At 45.5% G+C, this 24207-nt stretch overlaps 1 protein-coding gene across 1 annotated transcript; it reads right to left on the bottom strand.

Moving 5' to 3' along the window:
* Window positions 1-1855: 1855 nt before the first annotated feature.
* Window positions 1856-23730, bottom strand: chd2 (chromodomain helicase DNA binding protein 2). Its single transcript, XM_023815360.2, has 39 exons — window positions 23080-23730; window positions 22620-22732; window positions 17488-17707; window positions 16974-17060; window positions 16406-16467; window positions 15562-15684; window positions 14982-15140; window positions 13556-13695; window positions 13081-13306; window positions 12811-12911; window positions 12515-12556; window positions 12227-12408; window positions 11036-11160; window positions 10721-10937; window positions 10530-10619; window positions 10240-10430; window positions 9631-9819; window positions 9369-9531; window positions 9134-9286; window positions 8609-8680; window positions 8035-8184; window positions 7762-7910; window positions 7491-7587; window positions 7284-7376; window positions 7023-7196; window positions 6583-6752; window positions 6448-6489; window positions 6092-6231; window positions 5874-6012; window positions 5580-5730; window positions 5350-5472; window positions 5144-5266; window positions 4909-5049; window positions 4635-4751; window positions 4263-4441; window positions 4014-4113; window positions 3733-3934; window positions 3367-3592; window positions 1856-3287 (listed from the first exon to the last, which is right to left on the bottom strand). The coding sequence occupies exons 2-39, from the start codon at window positions 22679-22681 to the stop codon at window positions 2996-2998; spliced, it is 5412 nt and encodes a 1803-aa protein (XP_023671128.1). The 5' UTR covers window positions 22682-22732; window positions 23080-23730; the 3' UTR covers window positions 1856-2995.
* Window positions 23731-24207: the final 477 nt, after the last annotated feature.

Below are 24207 nucleotides of genomic sequence, written 5' to 3'. Positions count from 1 at the left end.
CAGCTACCTTTATTTCAGTGGAACCCATAAAATATCTGTACTTTATATTTCTGCTCTCTGCAGGGATTACCTTACATTTATCTGTGTTAAATTTCATCTGGCAAGTATCAGCCCAGTCGCTAATTAAATCCAGATCCCGTTGTAGCCTCTCTGCTGCTAGATCAGTATCTGCTACACCACCCACCTTGGTGTCGTCTGCAAATTTAACCAGTTTACTGTATGTATTGGTGTCAATATCATTAATGTAAATTAGGAACAATAGTGGTCCTAAAATTGAACCCTGCGGTACCCCACTATGAATGCAAGCCCACTGTGACATTGTGCCTCTAATAACTACTCGCTGCTTCCTATTCCTATTAACCAGTTTTTGATCCAAGTTGCCACAGTTCCTAAAATCCCTGCAGCTTTGAGCTTTAGCAAGAGCCGTTTGTGGGGGACAACATCAACACAGGATGGGACGCCAGCCCATGGCAGGGTGCGCGCGCACGCACGCACACACACACACACACACGCACACGCACACACACTTAAGGCATGTTTTTGGACTGTTGGGGGTAACTGCAGGAAAGATGCAAAGCCCACACACATGGAGCTGGGGGAGGGACTCAGCACTGTGCCACCCACAGGAAATCTGAAAACCCTAAACGGGAATTATTGTAAATAATGGATTAAAATGAAACAAACAACACTGAACCACTGCAAATTCCAAATTTGATGAGGGTGAAGTACATCATTATATAAACAAATATCCTGGATTTTACTAAACTCTTGTCAAACTTAGCTGGAAATGTAACAGCATCTTCATGAAGTATCCATGTACTGTACATGAAGAAATGTAAAACAGACTGGAGTGCAGGGACGTAGCAAGCTTTATAAATGCAACATAAACTTCCTTAAGAGATGCTTAACAATGATTTTTTTTTCCCCCTCACATTTTTTTCTGAGGATCTCTCAGAATGTCACTGAAAGTGCAGCTGTGCCGATCCCTGTTGTGTGCCCCCCCCCCCCAGTCCAGCACACAAAAGATTTATGGGAAGAGAATGTTTTGAATGCCACCAACCAATTTCCTGAAAAGGTAAATACATGAGAAGTGCCTGCCAGCTGTGGCAGAAGAGGATTCTGGGTAGTAGTGCGTATACCACAGATGCCAGGAAACCTAGAACCGTTCATGTCAATCATACACGTAATATAATGAACACTGACTGCACTGAGGAATGAATAAGAAATGACACCAGCTAAGTGGGACCCACTAACATGTTAGCGTAGGATTCCCTGAATCATGGTGTGCAGATTCCCCCGTTCAAACACACCTACTAAACCTGGTAACTAGCTGAATAAGACGTAGGGAAATCTGCAAACTGTTGGATTCTGGCCCTCCAGGTCCAGACCTGGGGACCGATAGGTTAGCATCTGGTCAGACTGGTGCTGCCACTTTAGGACAGGGGGAAGATTCACACACTTCTGTAATGAGTTCAAAAACTTGTCACCACTCATTTGAATGAATCTGACTCACAGAACATACTAATGACTTCATGACCAAAACTCAGATCCATAACTATAAAGCACAACCAAAAACATTTTTAATAGCATGGGAAACTGAAGTACGTACGTATTCAAACAATATTTACATTAAGTTTTACTATAGTAATTGCCTTTCCAGGTGTATATTCAGCTTTCACTAGCAGGAAATCTCCCCCGTTCGCACTCTTGCGTCTGTCTGTGCAGATGCCTGACAGCAGCCAGTGTCGCCCAGCATCACCTCCTGTGTGTGGCATTCAGCCTGAGCCTCACACACCATCGCGCTTGAACACCACACTTCCGCACAGATCTGTACACAGACAGAATGGCGCACACATGATCTTCCCAGTTTATTTAAAGGTATAATTCACCTGTATTCAAAAAGGATTCAGGAACACTTTCACCGTTTAAGTTGTGATGTTACAAAATACTTACAAAGAAAGGAACATCCAATATTACTGTAGAATACTGTACTTTTAGTGCAAGAGCAGCTGCAGGTACCTTTTGTACTGACCGTAGAAATAAAGCACATCAAAGCAGCCTCCCAATCATTCCGACAGGGACAGCCATTATGACAGCTTAAGTCTTTTTAGTGTTTAAATATTTTTTACAAGGCCTGTGTTCACCTTAAATACTGGTTATTGCGAAAACAAAATTCAGCTTTAGCAGAGAACATCTGGACTTGGCGTTGGCTATTCACAGAACAGCTTAAGTTCATACAGCTTGATTTTTGATGCTCGTATGACGAATTCTGGGGTTGGCAAGAGGATTCACGGTGAAAGCTCTCCAGGATGGTCTAAGGAGCGGTCGAGACCACCCGGCAACTCGTCCTGATCCCTGGGATGATAATAAAAAGCACGGCACCTGCAGAGTCTCCCGAACGCCACAGGCGTCTGCGGCGGACAGCCCGAGTCGTCAACCGCCACAGGCGTCTGCGGCGGACAGCCCGAGTCCTTAGCAGAGAGCCGGTCATGGCGCTGAGCCTGGGGGTGGGGGCAGCGAGGGCATGCTCTGCCCTCAGCATATAGACAGACCTCAGATTATTCCGAAACGACAACAAAACAAACCTTAAAAAAAAGTGGCTTTGGGAAAACTTCCCTTGCTTTCTGTATCTTTCAAAAATAAGCCGAGTTTCTGAGGCACTTCCATATTCCCAGGCTCCTCAGTCCGTGGGACTAAACACACCTTAGTCTGTTTATTTGACACTGTTTGATACCCACAAGAATATTAACCCGGCCCCACATCTGTCTTTGCCCTCTGTCCCGCTGTAAAAAATACAAATGAAAAGGTGAGGTGGTTGCTGGTAAACAGGCGAGGAGTCTGTTTTGTTTTTTCCACCTGCAAAGTCCAACCGGGCAGAGAACAGGGTGGCGGAAACAGGACTCGCCTCCCCTAGCAGCATGTGTCGCCCCCTAGTGTCCGCTCCTGCACCCTGCGTGCACTCAGTCACGCTACTTTCCACCTGAGGCCACACGTCTCATGTCTTGCGGGCATTCCAGCTGAATTCTGCCACATTTTTCTGCTCCGCGGTCCTTTCCTGGGGTGAGCGTGTGTCCAGTGGGGACTTCTGGGCCTGTGGCGAGCGCGGGTCCAGCAGCGGGGGGGGCATGTAGTCCCCAGCCTTGTCGGGGTGAAAGGGTCGGTAGTGTTCCGGCGTCACCGGGCCATGGTGCTCGGGCATCCTCCGGTAGTCCGGCACGTGGCTGCCGCCCTGGTGGTAGTTCTGAGAACGGAAGTCGTCCACGCGCCGCCTCTTCGGGTCCGAGTGCCTGAGAAGAGGCGAGACGTGTCACTCACACGACAGGACGCGGTGTCTCCGTGCCGGACTCGCCTAGGCCAGAAGCTCACCTATCGTAGTAGTCGCGGTGGCCCCTGTGGTCACGGTCGTTGCCGTACTGCTCGTAGGGCCGCTTGCGGTAGTTGCCCGAGCTCCTGTAGGCATCCCCGTGCAGCCGCCGGTCACCGTAGTGATGATCCTTGTATCGGTGCGGCTCATAGGCGTGGTGCCGATCAGCCTGCCACGACTGGTTGCTAGGATACGGGTACTTACGGTCTCGCTGCCAGTCTCCCCGATCTGTTGTGGGGGGTGAAAGGAGAGCAGTGCTCAGTACAGGGAGCACAAAACTAAATTACTGCTCAGCACAGACTGTGAATGGATGGACGGACGGATGGATGCTGGCAGCCCCACGAGTGGGATGAAGCCGCCACACTCACTGTCACTGGGGAAGTGCCTCTTGTTGGGCGGCATGTACGGGTCCCTGTGGTGAGCGTGGGGGGGGGGCTGCGGGGGGTGGGGCAAGGGCGCATGTGACTTTGGGGATGGCTGGGCGCCCATGGAGTCCCGACTGGAGCTGGAAGGCTCCGGCCTGAAGGGCTTCTTCCTCACAGAGGCGTCCTCCTTCTTCTTCTGCTCCTTCTGAAATTAGAGAGCGTGGCTCAGCATGGGGGGGGGGGCAGGAAGCACACCGGCAGTGGCCAGCAGGAGGCGCACCCACCTCCTCTTCCTGTGACCGCTTCTTCTGAGCCATCTTGTACAGCTTGTACAGTTTCTTCGCGCCGAACTCTGTGAACTTCGACACGAAAATCCAGAGGTTCCTGCCACATGACACGGGACATTCCGAGAGTAAGGGACACAGCTGGGCGAGACATTGAGAAGCATCGGGATCACACAGGACACGAGTGCCGACGGGCTGGCCAATCACAGAAGATTACCTGCGACGGGCTGGCCAATCACAGACACTTACCTGCGCCAGGCCATGGCATGCTCAGCATCATTGTAAGCCTTCAGGCACTCTGTGATGCGGTCCCCGATCTTCAGCAGGCAACTGCGGGTGTGCTGCAGCTGCTCCTGCACCGACAGGCCCTCGTCGGGCTTGTCCAGCTGCTTCAGGGCCTTCTTCACAGGCCTCATGCGCTCTTTGCACTGTAGGCCAACAGGACGCAGCACTGAGCCACTTTCACCACTATGGCAGGACTCTCACAACATACCCGGCTTTACATATTTGCCTAATTAATCCCCCATGTTACTGACTGGTACATGACCTGTAAGTTACTCATTACTGCCCCCTGTCTAGAGTACACTGTGGCAGCATGCCGATCCTCCCTTCCAGACTTACAATGCTGAATGTCTCCTGGTCGAGCTCATCATCCTCATCGCCAATGGGCACCGGCTCACTGCCCGCCGTGATGTGCACCGGACCCTGGGGTGGCTTCCCTTTGGTGCCCGCCTTGCCCTGGGGAGGGGGCACGGTGGCATGAAATCTGTAGCAGCCCAACCGAGACCAACACCAACACCAACACCAACACCAAAACCCAAACCCAAACCAAACCCAAAACCAAAACCAAAACCAAAACCAAAACCCAACAGACAAGCTTCTCCTCATCAGATACCTTTTCTTTTTTTGGTTTGGAGTGCTTTTTGTCCTTATCTCCATCCTTCTCTTTCTTCGGAGTCCCCTGTTTTTCTTTATTCTCTTTGTTGTCCTTCTTTTTCTGTTTCTTCTTTGTGGGGGACTTCTCTGTTCCATCATCCTGGGAGTGGGGCGGGGGGGGGAGAGACAGACGTAAGCCTCAAGGTGGCATGCGCCATATGGGGCTCTGCTCGCCAGCGCCCTCTGCTGCTCACCTTCACCTCCCCTTCCTCCGAGGGGTGGTCAGAAAGGCGTGGGGAAGACACATCATTACTCTGCTCATCCTTGGAGGACTTGGCCTCCTTCTTATTGCGAGGTTTCTTCTTCTTCACCTGGCTCTGTTGGGATGACGGGCCGACAATAAGCGGAGTAAAAATCTTAACAGTAAGACTAGGTGTTTCTAGGCTCAAGCTCCACCAACCTCATCCCCCTGCTTGGGGATGTCTTTGCTTTCTAGCTCTTTCTTGAGCATTTTGAGGAGGTAGTCAGATCTCGTCTGCAGCTGCTTGGCTTGAGGCTTCTTATCTGGGTCATCTGGAAGGATCTACAAACAAGTGGAGTGAATGACAGCCGAGAGTGGGCAACCTGCCGGAAGCAGCCGGATACCATTCACAGTTCCAGCGTGTGATGGTGTACGGTCTCTTTTCGTACCTTGCTGGACAGCTTGAGCTCGGGGTCGGTTTTGATCAGGTCCCAGTTGCCGTAGCCGTGCTCATAGACCCCAAGCAGCAGCTGTGTGTCATCCATGATGTCCCAGTCCACATCGAAGTGGGGTGCCTTCACGCGACAGCTGAGCTGGAACCTGGACAAGGTGCCAAGGGGTAACAACAGGTCCTGAATCAACACATCTGCTCTGCTTCTGTGGGACAACCAGACCTTCAGACCGAAATAACACCAGGTGGCTATGTCATGAGGTTCAAACAAAAGGGTGAAGCGGCCTCTCACTTGTGCCTCTCTGGAGCGTTCGAGGGCACGGCCTTGTGCAAGGCCTCAAACTCTTCCTCATGTTGGATGATGGACTTGGCATTGACCTGCACCCCTGAGATCTTGATGTTGATCCCTCTTCGCTTCCCTGGACCTTTGGCTGCAGGGAGACAGAGTGGCGGATCAGTACAGGTGCGACAGGCAGCCTCACTGGGCATCTTTATGGGTGGCGCCCTCACCCTCACTGGGGTTCTCCTTCAGGTGCTCTTCGTGCTCCTGGACGGCCACCAGACAGTTGCTGTGCACCAGCTCTCCCAACCTGCGAAGGTCCGCAATGGACTTGTCCACCAGCTCTGCATCTCGTGCGATGGCCTCCAATCTATAGAAGCACAGGGATGCGTGTCTCAGCCCCAGAAAAAACAATTCAGACTAGTGTGTTTCCCAATGCGGTCCTCAGGGACCCCCTCCCAGTTCCTGGTAGAATCAAGAGCATAGACTGTCTACGGACCGGACTGGGAAACACTGCTTCAAACTCATTACATTAGACAGACCATCGGCAGTCTGTAAAGACTGATACAAATAAACATCAGCTTACCTTTCAAGTGGGCAGCCAAATTTCTTGTAGCCTTTGATGAATCTGGTGAAATGAAATTCAGCAGCATTCATAACCACATCCAGAATATGTTCCTTTATCACAATATTCAGGCAAATCACATTTCCAGTTGGTCACCTGCGGATCTCGGCATCGGTGAATCCCTCCACATTGTTCTTGCGAGCTCGGGGCCGGCCCCTCCTCTTCGGCTTCTTGTCATCCTCGCTGTCGTCGGTCTCGCTCTCGGACCCAGAGGACCTGTGCTTCAGTTTGGAACCAACGTCACTATCACTGTCGTTGGCTTGGGCCTTCAAGAAAGAATTAGGCCTTTCAGACGCGGAACACAGACACAACTCATGAAGAGTATGACGCCAACTCAGCTAGGACTTTGCTAGGACTCTGCAAGGCAACTGCTTCTCACTTACCAGCATCAGAAATGGGGGGAGGGGCAGCCTAAGTCAGCTATAGACCCCAGGCCCTCCTAACCCAAACAGATGAGAGAAGCTGAGTCCCAAAGGAGACATCAGCTGCCATCACCCCACTTATGAAAACCCACACCGGCCCGGCCTGGCCCAAACCTTCTTGTTGGAGCTCCGACTTCGTGGAAGCATGTAGATGTCCTCCATCTCCTTCTGCTTCTGCTCCTCCTCTACCTTGCGCCGCTGTTCCTCAGGGATGATGTCGTCCCAGTCGCGCATGGGCTTCTCCTCTAGCTCGGGCATGCTCTCCTCCATGGTGGAGAAGTTGGCCACCTGGCAGAGGTGGGAGAGGGGCCGTGAGGGAGCGTGGTACCAGGCCGAGGCCCCAGGATCAGGGTCGGCGGCTCCAAAGGTCGTTACCTTGAACTGGGACAGCAGCTCGTCTGTGGCGCTGGAGCCCTGATCGCTCTCCCTGGTCTCTGCCAGCCGCAGGATCTCATCAATGTCCATCTCCTGCCGGAAAAGATATGATTGGTTACGACTCAGAATGGCATTTCCCATTTTAATTACATCATCTGCACACTCGTTTTTCTTTTTTTTTTTGGACGGAGGGGTCCTTCCTCAGACCTGTGGTTCAGACTCCTCTCCCTCTGGCTCTTTGAAAAGATCTTCAGCACCAAACTTCAAAATGGCAGTCAACTCCTCCTTGTTAAACGGATTAGAACTGTGAACACAGAGGCAACAAGCAGCCGGTCAGTTCTGTTAGAGGATCAGTGTTTAATTAGCAATACGACAAAATGAGCCCGTGTGACCCAAGTCATATGGGGAAGTTAACTTCCAGAAGCTGACCACAGGTAAGACCACCACCGTAGAGAAGACAGCATTCCTGTTCTCTCACTTTGAGTTTCCTGAGCTGTTGTCCAGTACAGTTCGTCCCGTGGTGTCCATCCTCTGAATGACCAGATGGTCCAAAACCATCTTCTTCTTGGCCCTTTCAATGATGTCTTCCTCAACTGTCCCTTTTGTGACCAAACGATAAATATTCACCTGTTGAGGACAAAAAGGGGATATTTCAGATGATTTCAGTTTTGGATTCTCGTTTTTCCTCCAAAGGATTCCGACCCCAAAGTCTGGAATCTGCATAAACACGCATCCATCGCTCCATGGTCACCTGCTTCTTCTGGCCTATCCGGTGCGCCCGGGCCTGCGCCTGCAGGTCGTTTTGGGGATTCCAGTCGGAGTCGAAGATGACCACAGTATCAGCCGATGCCAGGTTGATGCCCAGGCCTCCGGCTCGCGTGGACAGCAGGAAGCAGAAGTCCTATGACATGGAGACCAGCCATTTTCTCAGACAGTGAGACCATGACAGGAGACTCTGAAAGGGGATGGCCCGTCTCTCCGGCAGCAACATGGCCACTATTCAGGATTCAGCTGACATTACCGTTATTGCGGACCGTGTTTAGTAGGTAACTCAACACAGGATGTATGGTTTCCTTAAAAAAATAATTTGATGAGTCATGATGAGTTAAGACTGGTCCCTTTGAATAGGTGCAGTCGAGATTCATTTTCAAAAACATAACAGGAACCCTAGACAGCTTGGAACGTGTGTCAGACTCATTGGGAGTCATTCTGGTCTATTTAGGAACATTTTAGAATCCATTAAAACTGAAAGCACATGGGAATTAATAAACCCCTGTGCATGCAGACCACAAGCTTTCCGTAGGACGACCGGCTGACTCACATACCTCAGATCCCTCAGCATTGAAGTGGTCTAAAGCTTGTTTTCTGATCTCTCCTTTTATTGAGCCGTCCAACCGCTGAAAAGAAAAACAGACCCAACTTTGGCTTCGGGCCTAAACTGCTTCCCGACAACTTTCAGCCCCAACAATAAACTTAATCTCCCAATTAAAATAAACACTACCCCCGTAAACATGCCATATTTAGACCAGAATGAACGCGAGAATTCCATTTACTAATATGCAGTTTAAAGGCATAAGCTGTCTAGATATCTACAGCCCCCAGTCCCCATTAAAAATAACTCGAGAATAAAAATAGCCCAGGCCGTATCAAACTCCGCCAATCATGTGCCGGACACCCAGCCCTGACATATGATCCAGAACACCTGAGTCAACAACTGGCCCACTCTAAAGCTCACTGCTTCCCTGTCACTTTAAACACCTCCCGCACCCAAGATTGGCCATAAAGTCCCAAGATCTCCATGAAAGCAGAGGTGGCCCACCCGCCTGCTGGATAAGTCCCGCTCCCCGTACCTGGAAGGGGTAGCGCTTGTAGGTCAGGTATTCCGCCAGGATGTCTAGCATCCGCACCATCTGGGAGAATATGAGCACGCGGTTGCCCCTGTCATGCAGCCGGGTCAGCAGCTTATCCAGGAGGACCAGTTTGCCGCTGCCACGCACCAGGTTCTGAGAGATTGCATCAGAGTACAGTCACTGTGGGGGCATGAACGGGGTGGGGGAGAGGGGTGGTTCTGCCGGGCCCCCCTACCTGCTTCTGCTCCTGCTGGCTGCCGCTATCGCTGTCCTCACTCTGCTTGATGAGGAAGCTGTGGTTGCAGCACTTCTTCAGCTCCATGACGATGTTCAGGAAGCCCGAGGAGCTGCCCCTCGTGCCCTTGGACAGAGCCCGGTAGTTCCTGGTCAGGATCCACCTGTCGGGGGTTGTATTGGCGGAACGTTAGAAGAGGGAGGGAAACACCGGCATCTTTACGTGACCTCACGCCACTGGCGAGCAGCCCGACTCGCCGTACTTGTAGAACTGCTTCTGCTGAGCGCTCATGTCCACACGCAGGATCTGCTCCACTTTGGCCGGGAGCGACTTCTCCACATCCTTCTTGACGCGCCGGAGGAGGAAAGGCTCCAGGACTTTGTGGAGGCTCTGGTAGCCGTTGTCCCGCCCTTTGCCGTGTTCATCCTCGAAATCCTCCCAAGACTCGAACCTGTGGACAAGCAAAGGCAACCTTAAATACAGACAGACGGCTCTTTAAAGGGATATAGATCCTGCCTAATTTTCCTTTTTCCCTTCAGCGTTCGGAAATGGCAAATGAACATCCAGTTAGATGCCTTGTTATTGGATTGCTCCCCTCTATCTTCACCTTGACCAAAACCGAGAAGCTATTCTGACAGAACATGAACACTCTGCCCTCCTGGCCCCCAGCACCCTATGGCCAGAGGAGGGAAGTTTAGGTTCATAAAATACAAATCCAGACCAAGATTTTGTTTCAGCCAGCTAGTTGAGCATAAAGGGTTACATTCACAGAATATTCAACTGGTTGGTTGAAACAAAATCATGGCCTGGATTTGAACTTTCTTGACCTAAACTTTCTACTTTTGCCTACGGCCAGGTCAAGGCAACTTACTTGTCAGGCATGAGGAAGTGCAGTAGTGACCAGAGCTCTTTCAGTGAGTTCTGCAGTGGAGTCCCTGTGATCAGCAGCCTGTGGTTGGACCTGAAGTCCATCAGCGTTTTGTAGAGCAGCGAGTCGTCATTCTTCAGCCTGTGGGCCTCGTCAACCCCAAGGAAGGCCCAGTTTATGTTACCTAGGACACTCTGGGCACAGAGCAGGAGCTACGTGACACCCTGAACCGTCAAAAAGGCACCATTGTTATCAACAGTCAAAATTTGAACTGTCTGTCTTAATCAACACACCTTGTCTTTCAGAAGGATTTCGTATGTTGTCAACAGTGCATTGAACTTGATCCTCTTTGTCTGTGGGTGCACCCACTCATAGTCACGGATCTGCGAGAGCAAAGAAAAAAGAATGGAGGAATGTTTCTGAGCCGGCTTGCAGGTCAAAGTCACATGTGAAGGCCAGAACCAGGCTTCGCCCTGCCACGTACCGTCTTCCTGCTCATTACGTCACCAAGGTAGACCACCACGTTCATGTCCGGGGCCCAGGTGTTAAACTCACGCTGCCAGGAAGTGAGTGTGGACAGGGGCACCACCAAGAGGAAAGGCCCATACAGCTGGTGCTGGTGGAACAAGTAGGACAGGAACGAGATGGTCTGGATAGTCTTCCCCAGCCCCATCTCATCAGCCAGGATCACACTGTTGCACCTGGAGTCACGAGGGCAGAATGGCAGCATGTGGGAATAGTGAAAACGACCACTTTTAAGGGAGTTGGGCAGCAGCTGTTGGTAGCCCCCGCCTCATACCTGCACCAGGAGTGAGCCAGCCAATTGAGTCCATCAAGTTGATAGTCCCGTAGTTCCAGGTTCTCACCACCAATGTATGACGGCTGTTTCTTTAACGTCACAAACCGCGGCCTTTGTTTCAACACCTGAAGCAAGCATAATGATGAAACAAAGGATGAGTTTCATTTTGTGCTCTTTCTGCACAAAAAGAAGGCGAATCTTCAATAAGCCGACACAGTAGAACTGCGAGCAGGGTGTGTTTCCATGCCACTAATACCTGTCATTAATCTTCCCACAAGATTCAGTTCCATATCTCGTACTTAGTCAGGAACAGGCTTATGTTACAGAAATCATGGCTTAGATCTGCAGCTCAGTGTCATGTCACTGTTATGCTCATACTGAAATCAGTGACAAGAAAAGTTATAGGATGTGAAATGCTAGGTGTGATTGCAGCAGTGTGTGCAAATCGAGAGCCAAATATAAATCACCCTGAAGCACCTCATTTTCTCAGCTCAGAAGGGAGCCACTACGTAAATTTGAAAGCAATTTATTAGTATACAAAACAATATGTTCCATCAGAACCGCAAATTCAGCTGTCAATGGTTTTAACATAGCACACTGGGGTGTGCTGTACACACAGAATCACCATACACAATTCTACTCATTTGTAAATTGCTTTCATTGCAATTCTGCGAATTCTTCTTTTTTCCATCTCACGACAAAAACCACCTCGAGTGATGACAAAAACGTTTGTTTTTGGGTGATTATTCAGGGTTTTCCCCCTCCAGCCCAGTGTTTTCACCTTTTCAATTCTCATCTCCAAATCACAAAATCTAGATCAATGAAAACGCCAGTAACATGGCCGTCTCTAAAGCAGTAGTAACTATACCAGGTTCAACTAAAGTCCTACATGGCAGGCTGGTTCGTCATTACTAGGTGCCGTTTCGGAGCTCCGGGGGCCAGGCCTCCTAAGAACATAAGAACTATACAAACGAGAGGAGGCCATTCGGCCCATCAAGCTCGCTTGGGGAGAACTTAACTAATAGCTCAGAGTTGTTAAAATCTTATCTAGCTCTGATTTAAAGGAACCCAAGGATTCAGCTTGCACTACGTTATCAGGAAGACTATTCCATACTCTGACTACACGCTGTGTAAAGAAGTGCTTCCTAAAAATCCAGTTTGAAATGTTCTCCCTGAGTCGGGCTCACTCACCTTGCAGTCCTTCGAGGGGATGGTCTTGCAGGAATTGCGGTTGTTAAAGCTGTCAATGCAGTGCTGGAACTTCTTACTTATGAGTGCACCATCCTCCCAGCTACACTCTGCATACGGCAGGCCCATCCACTTGCAGAGGTATTCAGGCTCGTTGGACGAGCTGGCAGTTTTATGGCTGTGTGCTGGTTTGGGGGGGACGGGGACGGCATAGTGTGTTAAACACCTCTCCTAGCAAAAAAGCAAGACACCCTAACAGACTGCAACCACGTGGCACCAGCTCATACTCACAGGGAAAGTCGGAGGAGCACTGCGATTTGCCGGTCTTTGTTGCTGCCCAAGACAAAAGGAAAATGTGTTGTTCATAAATTTGGTTTCAGACACCTCCTTCCTTACAGCGCAAAACATCAGTAATGAAATGGGAAGGGTTACAAAAGAGGACAAGATCCTAAAACATCAAAACACAGAAGACACAGCAGTTTTTTTGTAAACACAAACTTAATTAGCGTAAAAATGGATATGAACCCAAACACGTCACACAGTACGAGTAACCTAACGTATTCATGGTTCACTACGGAGATCTTCACCTATGACTCGCTCCACGATCTGGAACTGTTTATTGAGGTCTGTGGTCAGTTCTTGTTGGCAGTTGTAATACTCCAGGTCTTCTGGGGAGGCTTTCGAGATCCTGAGAGGCAGAAGGACAATGTGCAGAAACACTCTGTTTGTCACTGTGACCCTTACTAAAAACCATAAGCAGAATACATGCTTATCATAGCTTATCATCTATATCAGAGCTGTTAATTTTTAAATGAAAGCTGAGCATTTCTGACATTTTATCTCTGCTGAGGTCTCACCAGTAACTGAGCTCCTCATTCTTCTTCTTAAAGTTCTCCAGCTTCTTGAGCCCCTTGACCTTCTGCTGGATGAGGGAGTCCATGCTCTCCCACGTGTTGTGAATGTAGGACCAGCCCTTCCACTTGATCAGGTACTGCGTCTCACCCTCGTCTTTCCCGGGGTCGAAGTCGGCACACGGGTCGCCATTGGCCTCCACGGCGTATAGCGTGGTGGAAGCCCCCATGGCTGTGAGGTCACACACACGGTTAGGCTGGGCCATCACAGCTGGCCCACAATGCCGAGCAATCCACGAGAAATAATACGCCAGACGGCAGCTCTATTCTCCAAGCCCTGACCCACCACTGCACGTCACTGACAGAGTGAGTCAGCGTGTGACTGAATCACACTCCAGCGTAACACTCATCATGCTCTTACAGCCAGAAACAGGGCTGCTTGTTCCTACAAAACGCATAACAGAGACAGAGAGAAGCTCACCTCCCTTACGGCCAGTCCTGACGTCCATGACCTTCTCGATGGTCTCACTGTCATTATCCTGTTGTTCGTCGCCAGCCTCCCCAGCCATCTCGATCAGGTCGTCGGAATCTGTCTCAAAGTCGTTCAGGTCCTCCTTATAACTGGAAGGCAAGCACTGGAATCACAACTGGCACAAAGGAGGAAGGGCACTAAACCATACCTAAGAAGTCTGTACGACGTAACAGTGCTCCTCAGAGTGACATGTGCTGGACTGGACCCAGCCCCAGAAAAACACAGTATATAATCAACCAATTAGAGCAACAGCACAAGTTAATCACAAAATACTTAAATGCTAAACCTGACTATTTGGAATCTGCATATTATTAGCATATTAAATTATACTAATGTCACACATAACATCAGTGATGTGCAACCATGGTAAATACAGCTGTTTTTAAGAGGCACTTAGCAAGTAACTGTTGATTGTACATCATTTTTCATTTAGAGGGCATCTCATATTTTTATACCTTTACATTACAGTATTGAAATACCTCTGTCCTTAATGTCCTTATAATTATGCTGCACACAAGTGCACAGCTTGCACTACTTTATTCCTTTATTCTATTATGTTATTTCTGATTATCAATTTTTCTTAATTTATGTTCTTGAACTTCTATGTTATTTGTGAAAGGAAGCACCAATACTGCCAAAACAAATTCGTAGTACATGCAGGTGTACCTGGTCAGTAGAGTGAATTCTGATTCTAATTATCAATAGGGGTGCAAAATCCTAGGAATTTTCAAAGTTGGAAGCTTTCCATGGGAAAATTTGGGAATTTGTAAAATTGCAGGTTAGCCTATAACAGTGAACTTAAATGTAATTGGAAAAAAAAGTAGACAGCACTAATAGTGATATCAAGCTTAGCCAAGGGCTTCTGAGTAATTATGTGTGTGTAAAAACACCGCAAAATAAGCATCTGCATCAAAACGCACTGCTTATAAGTCATATCCTATCTTGTATTATTCATAGTTTGCTTTCTTTGCCTTACCAGTTCATGTGCAGTTCCACAGAGTTCAATATTTCTAAAAATTTCCCAGCTTAACTTCCCATGGAAAGTTTCTGGAAAGTTTCCACCCCTTTGCAACCCTACTTCCTATGGAAAGATTCTGGAAAGTTTCCACCCCTTTGCAACCCTACTTCCCATGGAAAGATTCTGGAAAGTTTCCACCTCTTTGCAACCCTACTTCCCATGGAAAGATTCTGGAAAGTTTTCGGAAATTTATCGGAAGGTCTCCGCCCCTTTGCAACTCTAATTAACAAAGACCTTATTAACTTCTGTAGCAACGATAAAATTTAAATAAACATGGTGGTGTTTTATTACTTTATTGGCTGTCAGATAAAATGAGCACAGTGCCAGAGCAGTGGCAGGGCACAAACTCTGTCTCACCTGACTTTGGCGGCTGCCCGACGGCGCGTCTGTCTCTTGGGTGTGTCCTCATCTTCATCGTCGTCATCCTCATCCTCGTCCTCTGATGAATCTTGCTTCCTTGCTTTCTTGCTTCTTGGAAGCTCCTGCTTCTTGGCCCCAGCCGATTTGCTCTGAGGCCTGTGAAACAGAGACACAGGGCGACTGTTTGCCACTCAGGCCGTGAGGCACGACTCCACGCCGGCCCCCATCTGACCACCAGAGCGTAGCGGACGAGTCCCCTTCTAACAACCTGACTTGCGTACGAGTGGCCTTGAGACAGCTTTTATAGTTTTAAAATGTTAAATGTCAAATTCTTGATGGAGAGCACCAGAAATATCCCAACTTATTTTAAAATGGCTGCAATAACGTAATTAAACAAATATAGACATTTCGAAAGTGGATATTTTCAGTTAACAAGCAATACGTAAATCTCAGCCCTTACATCCAAAAGGCTCTTTAAGATTTGGGGATCAGGGCAGCTTCCAACTAAAATGGACACATGACCAAATCGGACCAATCAGAGGAGCTGTCTGAAGGCCAGGCTTCGCTACACCCTTACCTTCTCGCTGGCAGTCGTCTGGATCTAACTTTTTTCTCATCCTGCTCACTGTCTGCACTGCTGGCATCTTCCTCATCATCATCCTCCTCTTCTTCATTTGAGTCATCATCTTTCCAGGTATTTCTTTCAACACAGAAATACCACAGTTTTACCCTTCAGGATGCCGGCCAGTGCTGCGCTGACCCGTCCTCTGGCACCCGGAGAGCAGGGTGCGGCCCGTCAGCCTACCCTGCAGCTAATGACGGCTCACTGAGCCCTTAGGCTAGCTCATGCCGAAGGCTTGGCGTTCCTTGTCACTCAAAGCACAGGCATGCTTGGTGTCATGCCCGACACCACCCACCAGGGGGCCTGTCACCTCAGCAATGGCACACAGATGTAGTGCAGTGCAAAGACCATGAAGGAAATAAGTCACCCCCCCCCCCAAACCACTGAGCTTATTCAAATGCTATTCTGCATTCATATAATTAAAAGAAAATAGAACATTAAAAAAAAAAAAAAAAAACACTTAAAATGTGAAACCATACTTGAGATGGCTTTTACAAGCAAATATTCCTTTTCAAAATAGTATTTTATTAGAAAAAACAATTTAAAATTTAACCCATTCTTCTTATATTCATCTTTATACTGTGGTTTTTAACAATGAAACATTTTAATTCTCATATGACACTGCAAATGTAACCTTCATCAGTGCTGGAGCAGCACTGGCGACGGACTGCCGCAGGCAGAAGAATGCAAATATGACACAGGGCCCAGGCAGCAGCATGTCGATTCTGTGTGCGAACGCTGCGCGCATGTATGCGAAACTGCAGAAAAGTTTCGTGCATGTCATCCAGCCCCCACTCACTCTGCCTTCTTCTGCCGGGAGACTTTTCTTTTGGGACCTTCACTCTCAGATTCGCTGCTGCCCTGAAGATGTATCAGAGATACATTCATGTGTCACCAGAAGGCTGACACTTGTATGCAAGTCACAGTCAGGGCAAATTTCATTGCGACTATGCAATGTTGTATAATGGATCACCAGGGTAAATAAATAAATTAAATTAAATTAATCAAAAGACTGTTTTTAAAGGAATTTAATTAATTAGGAATTACAGAAATGCTTTAATTGAAAGTATAAATTAGCACCCATACACTAACTTTTCTATTGGTTTTCCTATAAACAGCGAATGTCTCTCTCAACCACCAGATGGCAGTGTGAACAACGAAATGGTAGGTACAGCTCCTGGGTGCACAGACTACAGAGCCATTCCTTCAGAGTGCTCAGATTCCTGCTGCCCTTCAAATTCAGAGAAAGCAGCTAAAAATCTACAGAGTAGCTTATCAATATCAATTCCATTTAAGAGTTACCAACACACTGTATAAGCCTCCACTGCACTACATAACATTGCAGCTTTCTTGCCTCTCCCACTCACCTCAGCGCCGATATTAAGGCGAGCAGGTTCATGTCTGCTCCGGTTGGACCTCCTGACCCCATAAACATCTGGATGTTCCTCCCACATCTGTAAGCAAATAGCCCAATTTGCCCCAGTCTCGTCTCTTGGACTCGCAGCCAGCAGGTATATGCACTAGATCAGGGGTTTACAACCTGGGGTCCGCAGAAACCCAACAAATTCTCCCATCACCGGAAAATTATGGAAACCAAAGGCCCCCATAGTCCTTAGTTACTTGTGTGATCACACATTAATGGTGGGGGTGGGTCTCCATCTCTCGTTTAATGCAATTTGGGGTTCTCTGGTCTAAGGTTGAAAACCCCTGCTCTAAATAAATGTAAATCATAAATCATTATACAAGCTTGGAACAAATTTCCAATCAAGCAGTCCTTAAACATTTAATGTAGTCTAACAAGAGATCCTGTCCTCTCACGTCCCACTTCAGGGAAGTCAAACTGCATGAAGCCTCATCACTGGGTGGTTGGCACCTCAGTACCTTCTTAACATCTGCTAGCTTATCCTTCTTTCGGATGGGCTTGTCCTTGACCACAGCTGAGGCTTGCTTTGACTCGCTCTCAGACTCGGAGCGGCTCTCGGACTCGGACGTGCTGTTGGACTCGGAGCGTCGGGACCTTCCGCGCTCGCTTCCGCGCTCGCTGTCCGACTGACTCCCGGACTCCGACGCCGAGTGGTTCGATTCCTCTGATGCAGAGTTGCTACAATGTGAAAGAAACCCCACCTCACAGATTAACAAAGGATGTGATTTCATTGTAATGCAACAGACGTATGTGAGGGTGCCAAACGTGAATATATAAATCTGTCTAACTATGCCTTTCATATTCATCAGACTTATTCAATGCCTGCTATTTCACAAGTGTGTGGAAAACACAATAAGCAGATTCTTTAGAATCTGCTTACTTTGTCAATTATGTAAATTTTGTGCTGAATAAAAATACTTTCGTGTGAAAATGCAAGGGTCAAAGAATTAAAATAAATAAATAAAAGGACTAACATGTGATTCATTACATTCAATAACAAAGTGGGTGAATTCACAATTTACAGAAATTCCCTGTTGGATTCAAGGTACATATAATCCCAAACTGAAATGCAAAATGTGTTTAGTTTTAATAATAGTTGGTATTGGGGTGACTAATGGGTACTCAAATTGTTCATATTTAAGCCAGAAATCATTTTGGGGTTTTTTTTGTATTATTTTTGTCTTATCAGCTTTATGTGAAATATGAGAAAATAGCATTTATGTACTTTTGTTATGTTTGTAAAAGACCATATCAGAAAAAAATTGGAAACTTTTAATGTAAAATAGTCATGTTGCACCAAATACTCTTTAGTTTTACTTAATTGCTAATTTTCCTTTGAAATTAAATTACAATTTTCAAATTGTAAACATACGGTACCATTATCAATTCAAATCATCATCCATTTTAGACAGAAAAGTAGAACTATAAATGAAGCAGGTATTAGTTGTTCCCTGAAAGCATGTTCTTAAGGGCAGGTATCCACACAATACAGCAGACTTACATTGTATAGATTATACCCACTTTAAATGGGCATCAGACCAGCACCCAGAAATAAAGATAATGTGAGTTATAGTGACCTTACTGTTACAATTCTCTTTATATGGTGTATCCAATCTGACAGGAAACAATAGAAATGGAGGCTCTTTTTTTTCAAAATTCCTTTATTGTTCCCAGCATTGCAATATCACGAACCGCCAGCAGGGGTCCAAGGCGCTTACTTCTGCAGCTTCTGTTAATTTTCTCCAGAATGCATACAAACTAAACGTTTAGATGCATTTTCTGTTGTCTGTGCTACAAAACATCCTTAATTCATTTTTGAACACAGGTTAACAATTGCTTCACTGTTTCTAAATGTTAAATATATCCTTTAAACACGATAAACACTTGGACTATGGCATGGGTTAGGTCGTATGTATAAACACTTGGACTATGGCATGGGTTAGGTCGTATGTAAATAAAAAAGGACGAAGTGCTGTTGGAAATTCTCTGCTGGATTCAAGGTACACATAAACCCAAACAAAAATGCAAAATATGTTTAATTTTTGTATTTTATTATATTTTTTTTTTATTATTATTATGCTGTTGTGTTGATAATAATCAACAAATATTCATATATTGTATATAATATATTTATTCTTTATAATCATATGATGAAAATAAAGACTGAACTGATATTGGGCCCTCCTTTCCAGCAAGGCACTCTCAGCTGACAAAGCAGACAGGAAACACAGCCTTCCAGTGCTGAGATGATGTAAGGAAGAGGCGGGACTTGACACATACAGAGAATTTCTACAGGCTGCTGTGTTGCTATGCAAGGGGAACACCCAATCACCATCTAAAACATACACTTATGACCTTTGAGCCACTTCCTGTAGTTCCAGGAACGTACTGTGTAATGCAGCATGCCTGACCAGCTATGCGGCACAAAGCAAGAGCCATTTTGTGACTTTTAAGTGGACGAGCAGCCATTTGAAGAAGTAAAGACGCTTACATAAGCAAATGCCTTACTGGTTGAAAAACTGTGCCTTGCTGTTCCCAAAAAGAGGACAGTTTTTGTCATTTAAAAGCCAGTTGAGTTGTTTCATTGTCAAAAACACAGTGCCTAATCGAAGATGAAAACTGTTGATTTTAATCCTGTCTAAATGTGTTCATTTAAAATGGCTGCCTCATGAAACAACAAAGCAAATACTGAAAATTTAACCCTTTGCAATGTCATAATCTGTACAGAGCTATTACCCATTTTACCATTTCCATTAAAACAGTTCTGCATTTATGCATGCATATTTTCTTGTACTAACGATATACAACCATTTCTTGGTTTAAAATTCTAATAAATATGGAAACACACAACCATTTCGTCAAAAAAAGACAAAAAACAAGCTACTCAGGGCACTGAGATCTGACTTCGTTCAGTGTATATGCACATAAGTACTACTGCACCTGTGTAGCACTTTTCCAAATGTATCTGGTTTGTTAAAACTGCAGCTGATGCTACATGCATGACTATCAACTAGAAAAGTGAAGACCAATAAAGCCACGACATGTACAATAACCAGAAATTAACAGAAATTAAACGTCAAGAGTATAGAATACCATTTCGGCTTAATACGTAGTCACACATAATTTAACCGAATAATTTTAGCCTTGTTCTATAAAAAATAACTTTTAAAAGAAATGATAGCACCAATTTCAAAAAGCTACCAGTTTGCTTTATAGCTCGTTCGGAACATCAATATTTAGTATGGTTTTAAAGACAACATGTTCCATTTCCTCGTTATAAATTCATCGGAATATGAGCACTGCAAAGTAAATTCCATATCCTTACTAAATGATACTTTTGTGCAGATATGTGTGCAGATTTACCTTAATAGACTGTAAAATACCAATGCATTATTGTACTAATTAAACAATGTATCCCAATTCCACAATCCCCATTTGAGGATTTCAGACTTTTGTGAAATTTTCCATGCTTACAATACACTTTCCACATAGTTATCCCTCCAACACAACCCAGCCTCTATAGTGTTTTTTTCTTCACTAGAATTTCATTTCAACAATGTCCAACAATGAACCTAAAAACTATCCCCACCCCCTCCAACAAAGTAACCTCTTTCATGTAAGTTGAAATAATCTCCCCTATGCAAAATGGAACCAGAACATAAACTAAAAAACATGGCCAAAATTAATAGTTGGAACAACAATATAAACGCATACTTTTATGCTTTAATAATGTGGTAAAGGCAAAAAACTATATAAACATTGTTTTACACTATCAATTGTTCACAATCGTTCACTTCCTGGTGCAACAGGAAATTGAAATTTTGCACGTGTTTAACTATCTCCATGAGTTTTAAATTACTCCAGGCACTGGACTCAACATCAAACGGTCCATTGGTGTAATTTTTGTGTTGGGCAATTACTTCCCTCCAGTGGCCCTTTCAATTACTGCATTTAGAAGGAAAAACACTTAGCAACCAATTAAATCGCCTTTCTTCATTGGTGGAATATGTGTATTTCGTTTGCATTTTAAAACAAACATTTAGTTTACTCCTTCCACTAAATGTTCATTTAACAGCACAAGCACTAATTTTCAAACATGAGAAACAAAACTCTACACCATAAGATGGAAAGTGGTTGAATCCCACTGATGGCTTCTTGATGCATCTATGGAACCAGTATAAGATACTTTACTTGTGTGCATCTGGCCACTAATCTAATACTTCTTCACATAACGCGAGTAAAATCCTGAGTTATGCTACACAGATGTGTCAGTCAACAATACTGAACATCAGAGAAACCTGAAAATCACAAATAACTGGTGGAAAAAAGTATAGGTGCTACATGTAACAAAGGAACTTGTTGATGTCAACAAAATTAAGCCAATTATAAACAGTCCAATAAATCTGTCGGTCATGTTTGAAAAACCAAGACAGGGTTATATAAATAATAAAAAAAAGGTCACACATAAGTGAAGTCGTCTGAATATGTAGTTTTTCTATAACTGAAAAAACAATAACACACCTTATTAAAAATGGGTTAAAGTGTACAAATATTATAGTAGGACAACATGTACAAGATGTAGGATATCGTTCTAACAATTAATTGCATCTGCATATATGGGGAAAAAACATGGGAAAAGCACCTATAGGAGGAAGCGTAAATGTTACTAAACGTTGTATTTAGACAGAAAATGCTTTAAATCAACCAGGGTAATTTATATATCAAAATATACAAGCATATTCAAAGTATGTGGGACTGAGTACTGAGAGTCTGACATATAAAATATATCAGATATTTTACGATCCCAAAGAGATATTTAATGGAAAGTAAAGACAGGCCTTTATCTACATCTGTTACAAATGACCAAACTTCAATACCTTTCGAGTACCCACAAATTTACCTTCAAGGAATAACACTGTAATTCACTGTAAAATGATTAATGAATTGTACAACCTTATGAACATCCATGGGGCATAAACTTTTTAAGTATCGCTTAGTGTGTTTTTTGTTATGGGTTTTAAAGGCACTCTCAGACAGAATTGAAAGTTTATATCAGTACCTTCATTCATGTAACAAATCTTAAACGATACCCCATGTTCTTCCCCCCATTGAAAAACGGTTTCGGTTTTAAAAGACCACTTAGTATTTCCAAACCACATGTGACCAGAAAGTGTTCAAAATGCATTAAATGCGAATGAACATTGCATGTAAAATGGTGCAATGCAGCAGCGACTAATCAGACAAGGTCATTTTATACTGTCACAAATAGACATAAAAGAAAAGGCAACCGTGCATGAACTCCTAAAAAAAGAAAAAGAAAAAAAATCACCACCATCCATCGAGCCGATGTACATTTGGGTATACGATTTACACGGGCCCAGGAGTCGGGGCTTAAGTTTTAGAAATGCCAGCAAAAATTAGGGTGTGGCTGTTTAAGAGTGCCAAGGTCATTGATGTAAAATGGACATTAATCGAGGGCGATCGTCGCCAAAAAAATATATAATGTGTACAGGTGAGCACCCGTGTTTGACAGGGCAAACAATCAAGGCAGATGTCAAAAAAGGGGGCTGGAAAACTTTAAAGATCGTACCTTGATGCATTGCTCTGAGGCGACCCGTCATCGTCCTGCTTTTTGTCCTTACTCTTCATCATGGTTTAATCTTGAAAACGTTTGCGTTTGGGGATCTTAAGTTCTGGTATTAACTGTCAAAAAGTTAAAAGAATGGTAAGCCGGACTGTATTTCCTTGGCTTTTTTGCTAAGAGGAAAGAAGCAGCATTTGACGTTGCCGACGACATAAGACAGACAGAAAAGCACCTTGTCCGACGTTAAAAAATATCAAATATTAGAAATATTGCATATTATCGACAAATAATTGGTGCCCAGTGGCATGGGCATCAATGTACAGTGCCCATGTGTGCAAAGGATTTCTTTAAAATACGGCTACAGACACACATTATAACTGCGTCATCAGACAAAATACGATACAGAAACGAGCTTCATAACAAAAACAATGAAAAATTAAAATTTATAAAAGCATTGTAGACATACCTATTCCATGTACAGACAGGTAGACTGCGGCGCCGCTTTCTAGTCTCCCGTAAGGAGTATTTATCCCGTTTTCGCGATTCCGGAAAAAAGAAACAAAAATCCTTTTAAAACGACTAATATCGAAATAATTTGATTTTAAAATTTTAATCTGCGTTGAAATATCGGTAGCTGAGAAGAAAGGAAGAGGAGCCGGAGGAGCGCCCAGGCGAGCGCACTAAAAATGGAGGTGCGCCATGGCCGCCCTGCCTGGCTGGGGAAACAACGACTCGCACAGACGGCACAGTGCGGCTCCCCCTCCGCCAAATGCATCGACCTAACGCCGGAAAACGCTGCTAATTCTCACGCCGACTACACCGCATCTAGCCCTACTCTCGCCTGGGTTCAGCCCGGGGAGCCTGAAAAGTTGTTCAAAGTTGCGGGGGGGATGAAAAAGTGCCAGACGAAGCCGTGCGAGCGTGAATGCGCGCCCCTCTCCGAGGCTCAGCCGCCATCTAGAGCTCCTTCCCAGCTCTGAGAGCCCAGCCTTTGATTGACGTCCTTTCCATTTACCCCAGGACTCAGGTGATGCACTGAAGACCCACCCCTTCCATATCCTACAAAAATGCCAATATTTACAACTAAACTATCTTCTCCAAATCATGGATGTGGGGCTGGACACTGACACAAGTAACCAAATTCATCCCCAGAGCAAGATATTGGGGGGAGCTGTTTAATTTTTAATTTTTTTTAGAGAATACATTTTTTTGTCCGTGCCACCACTTCCTGTTCAGACAGGAAATGAGGAAACGAGATAACTGAAGCCATTTTATAGAAGCAACAGAGAAGCCTTGGACACCATTACAGCTACTGCCTTCACATCTGATTTAACCCTTTGTACCTTGAAGAATTATGCAACTAAGGACTATTGTTAGAAAAAATAGCCAGAGCTGATGGAAAATCCCAGTCAATGGAGCACTGGCTATATCCATTTCCATTATAACCACATTAAAACTAAAGAATGACAAAAAACAAGATGACCCTGCAATCACCCAATTGCAGACTAGCCATTAAAAGTAGCAATGGGTCAGCTACAGTCTTCCAGTAGCAGGACATAACTAGCCAATGAAACTGGAATAAAAACCATCCCAA

Source organism: Paramormyrops kingsleyae, chromosome 13, assembly GCF_048594095.1.
Source record: "Paramormyrops kingsleyae isolate MSU_618 chromosome 13, PKINGS_0.4, whole genome shotgun sequence".
In the NCBI taxonomy this organism is placed as follows: Eukaryota; Metazoa; Chordata; class Actinopteri; order Osteoglossiformes; family Mormyridae; genus Paramormyrops; species Paramormyrops kingsleyae.
This window is presented reverse-complemented; position numbering and strand designations above follow the sequence as displayed.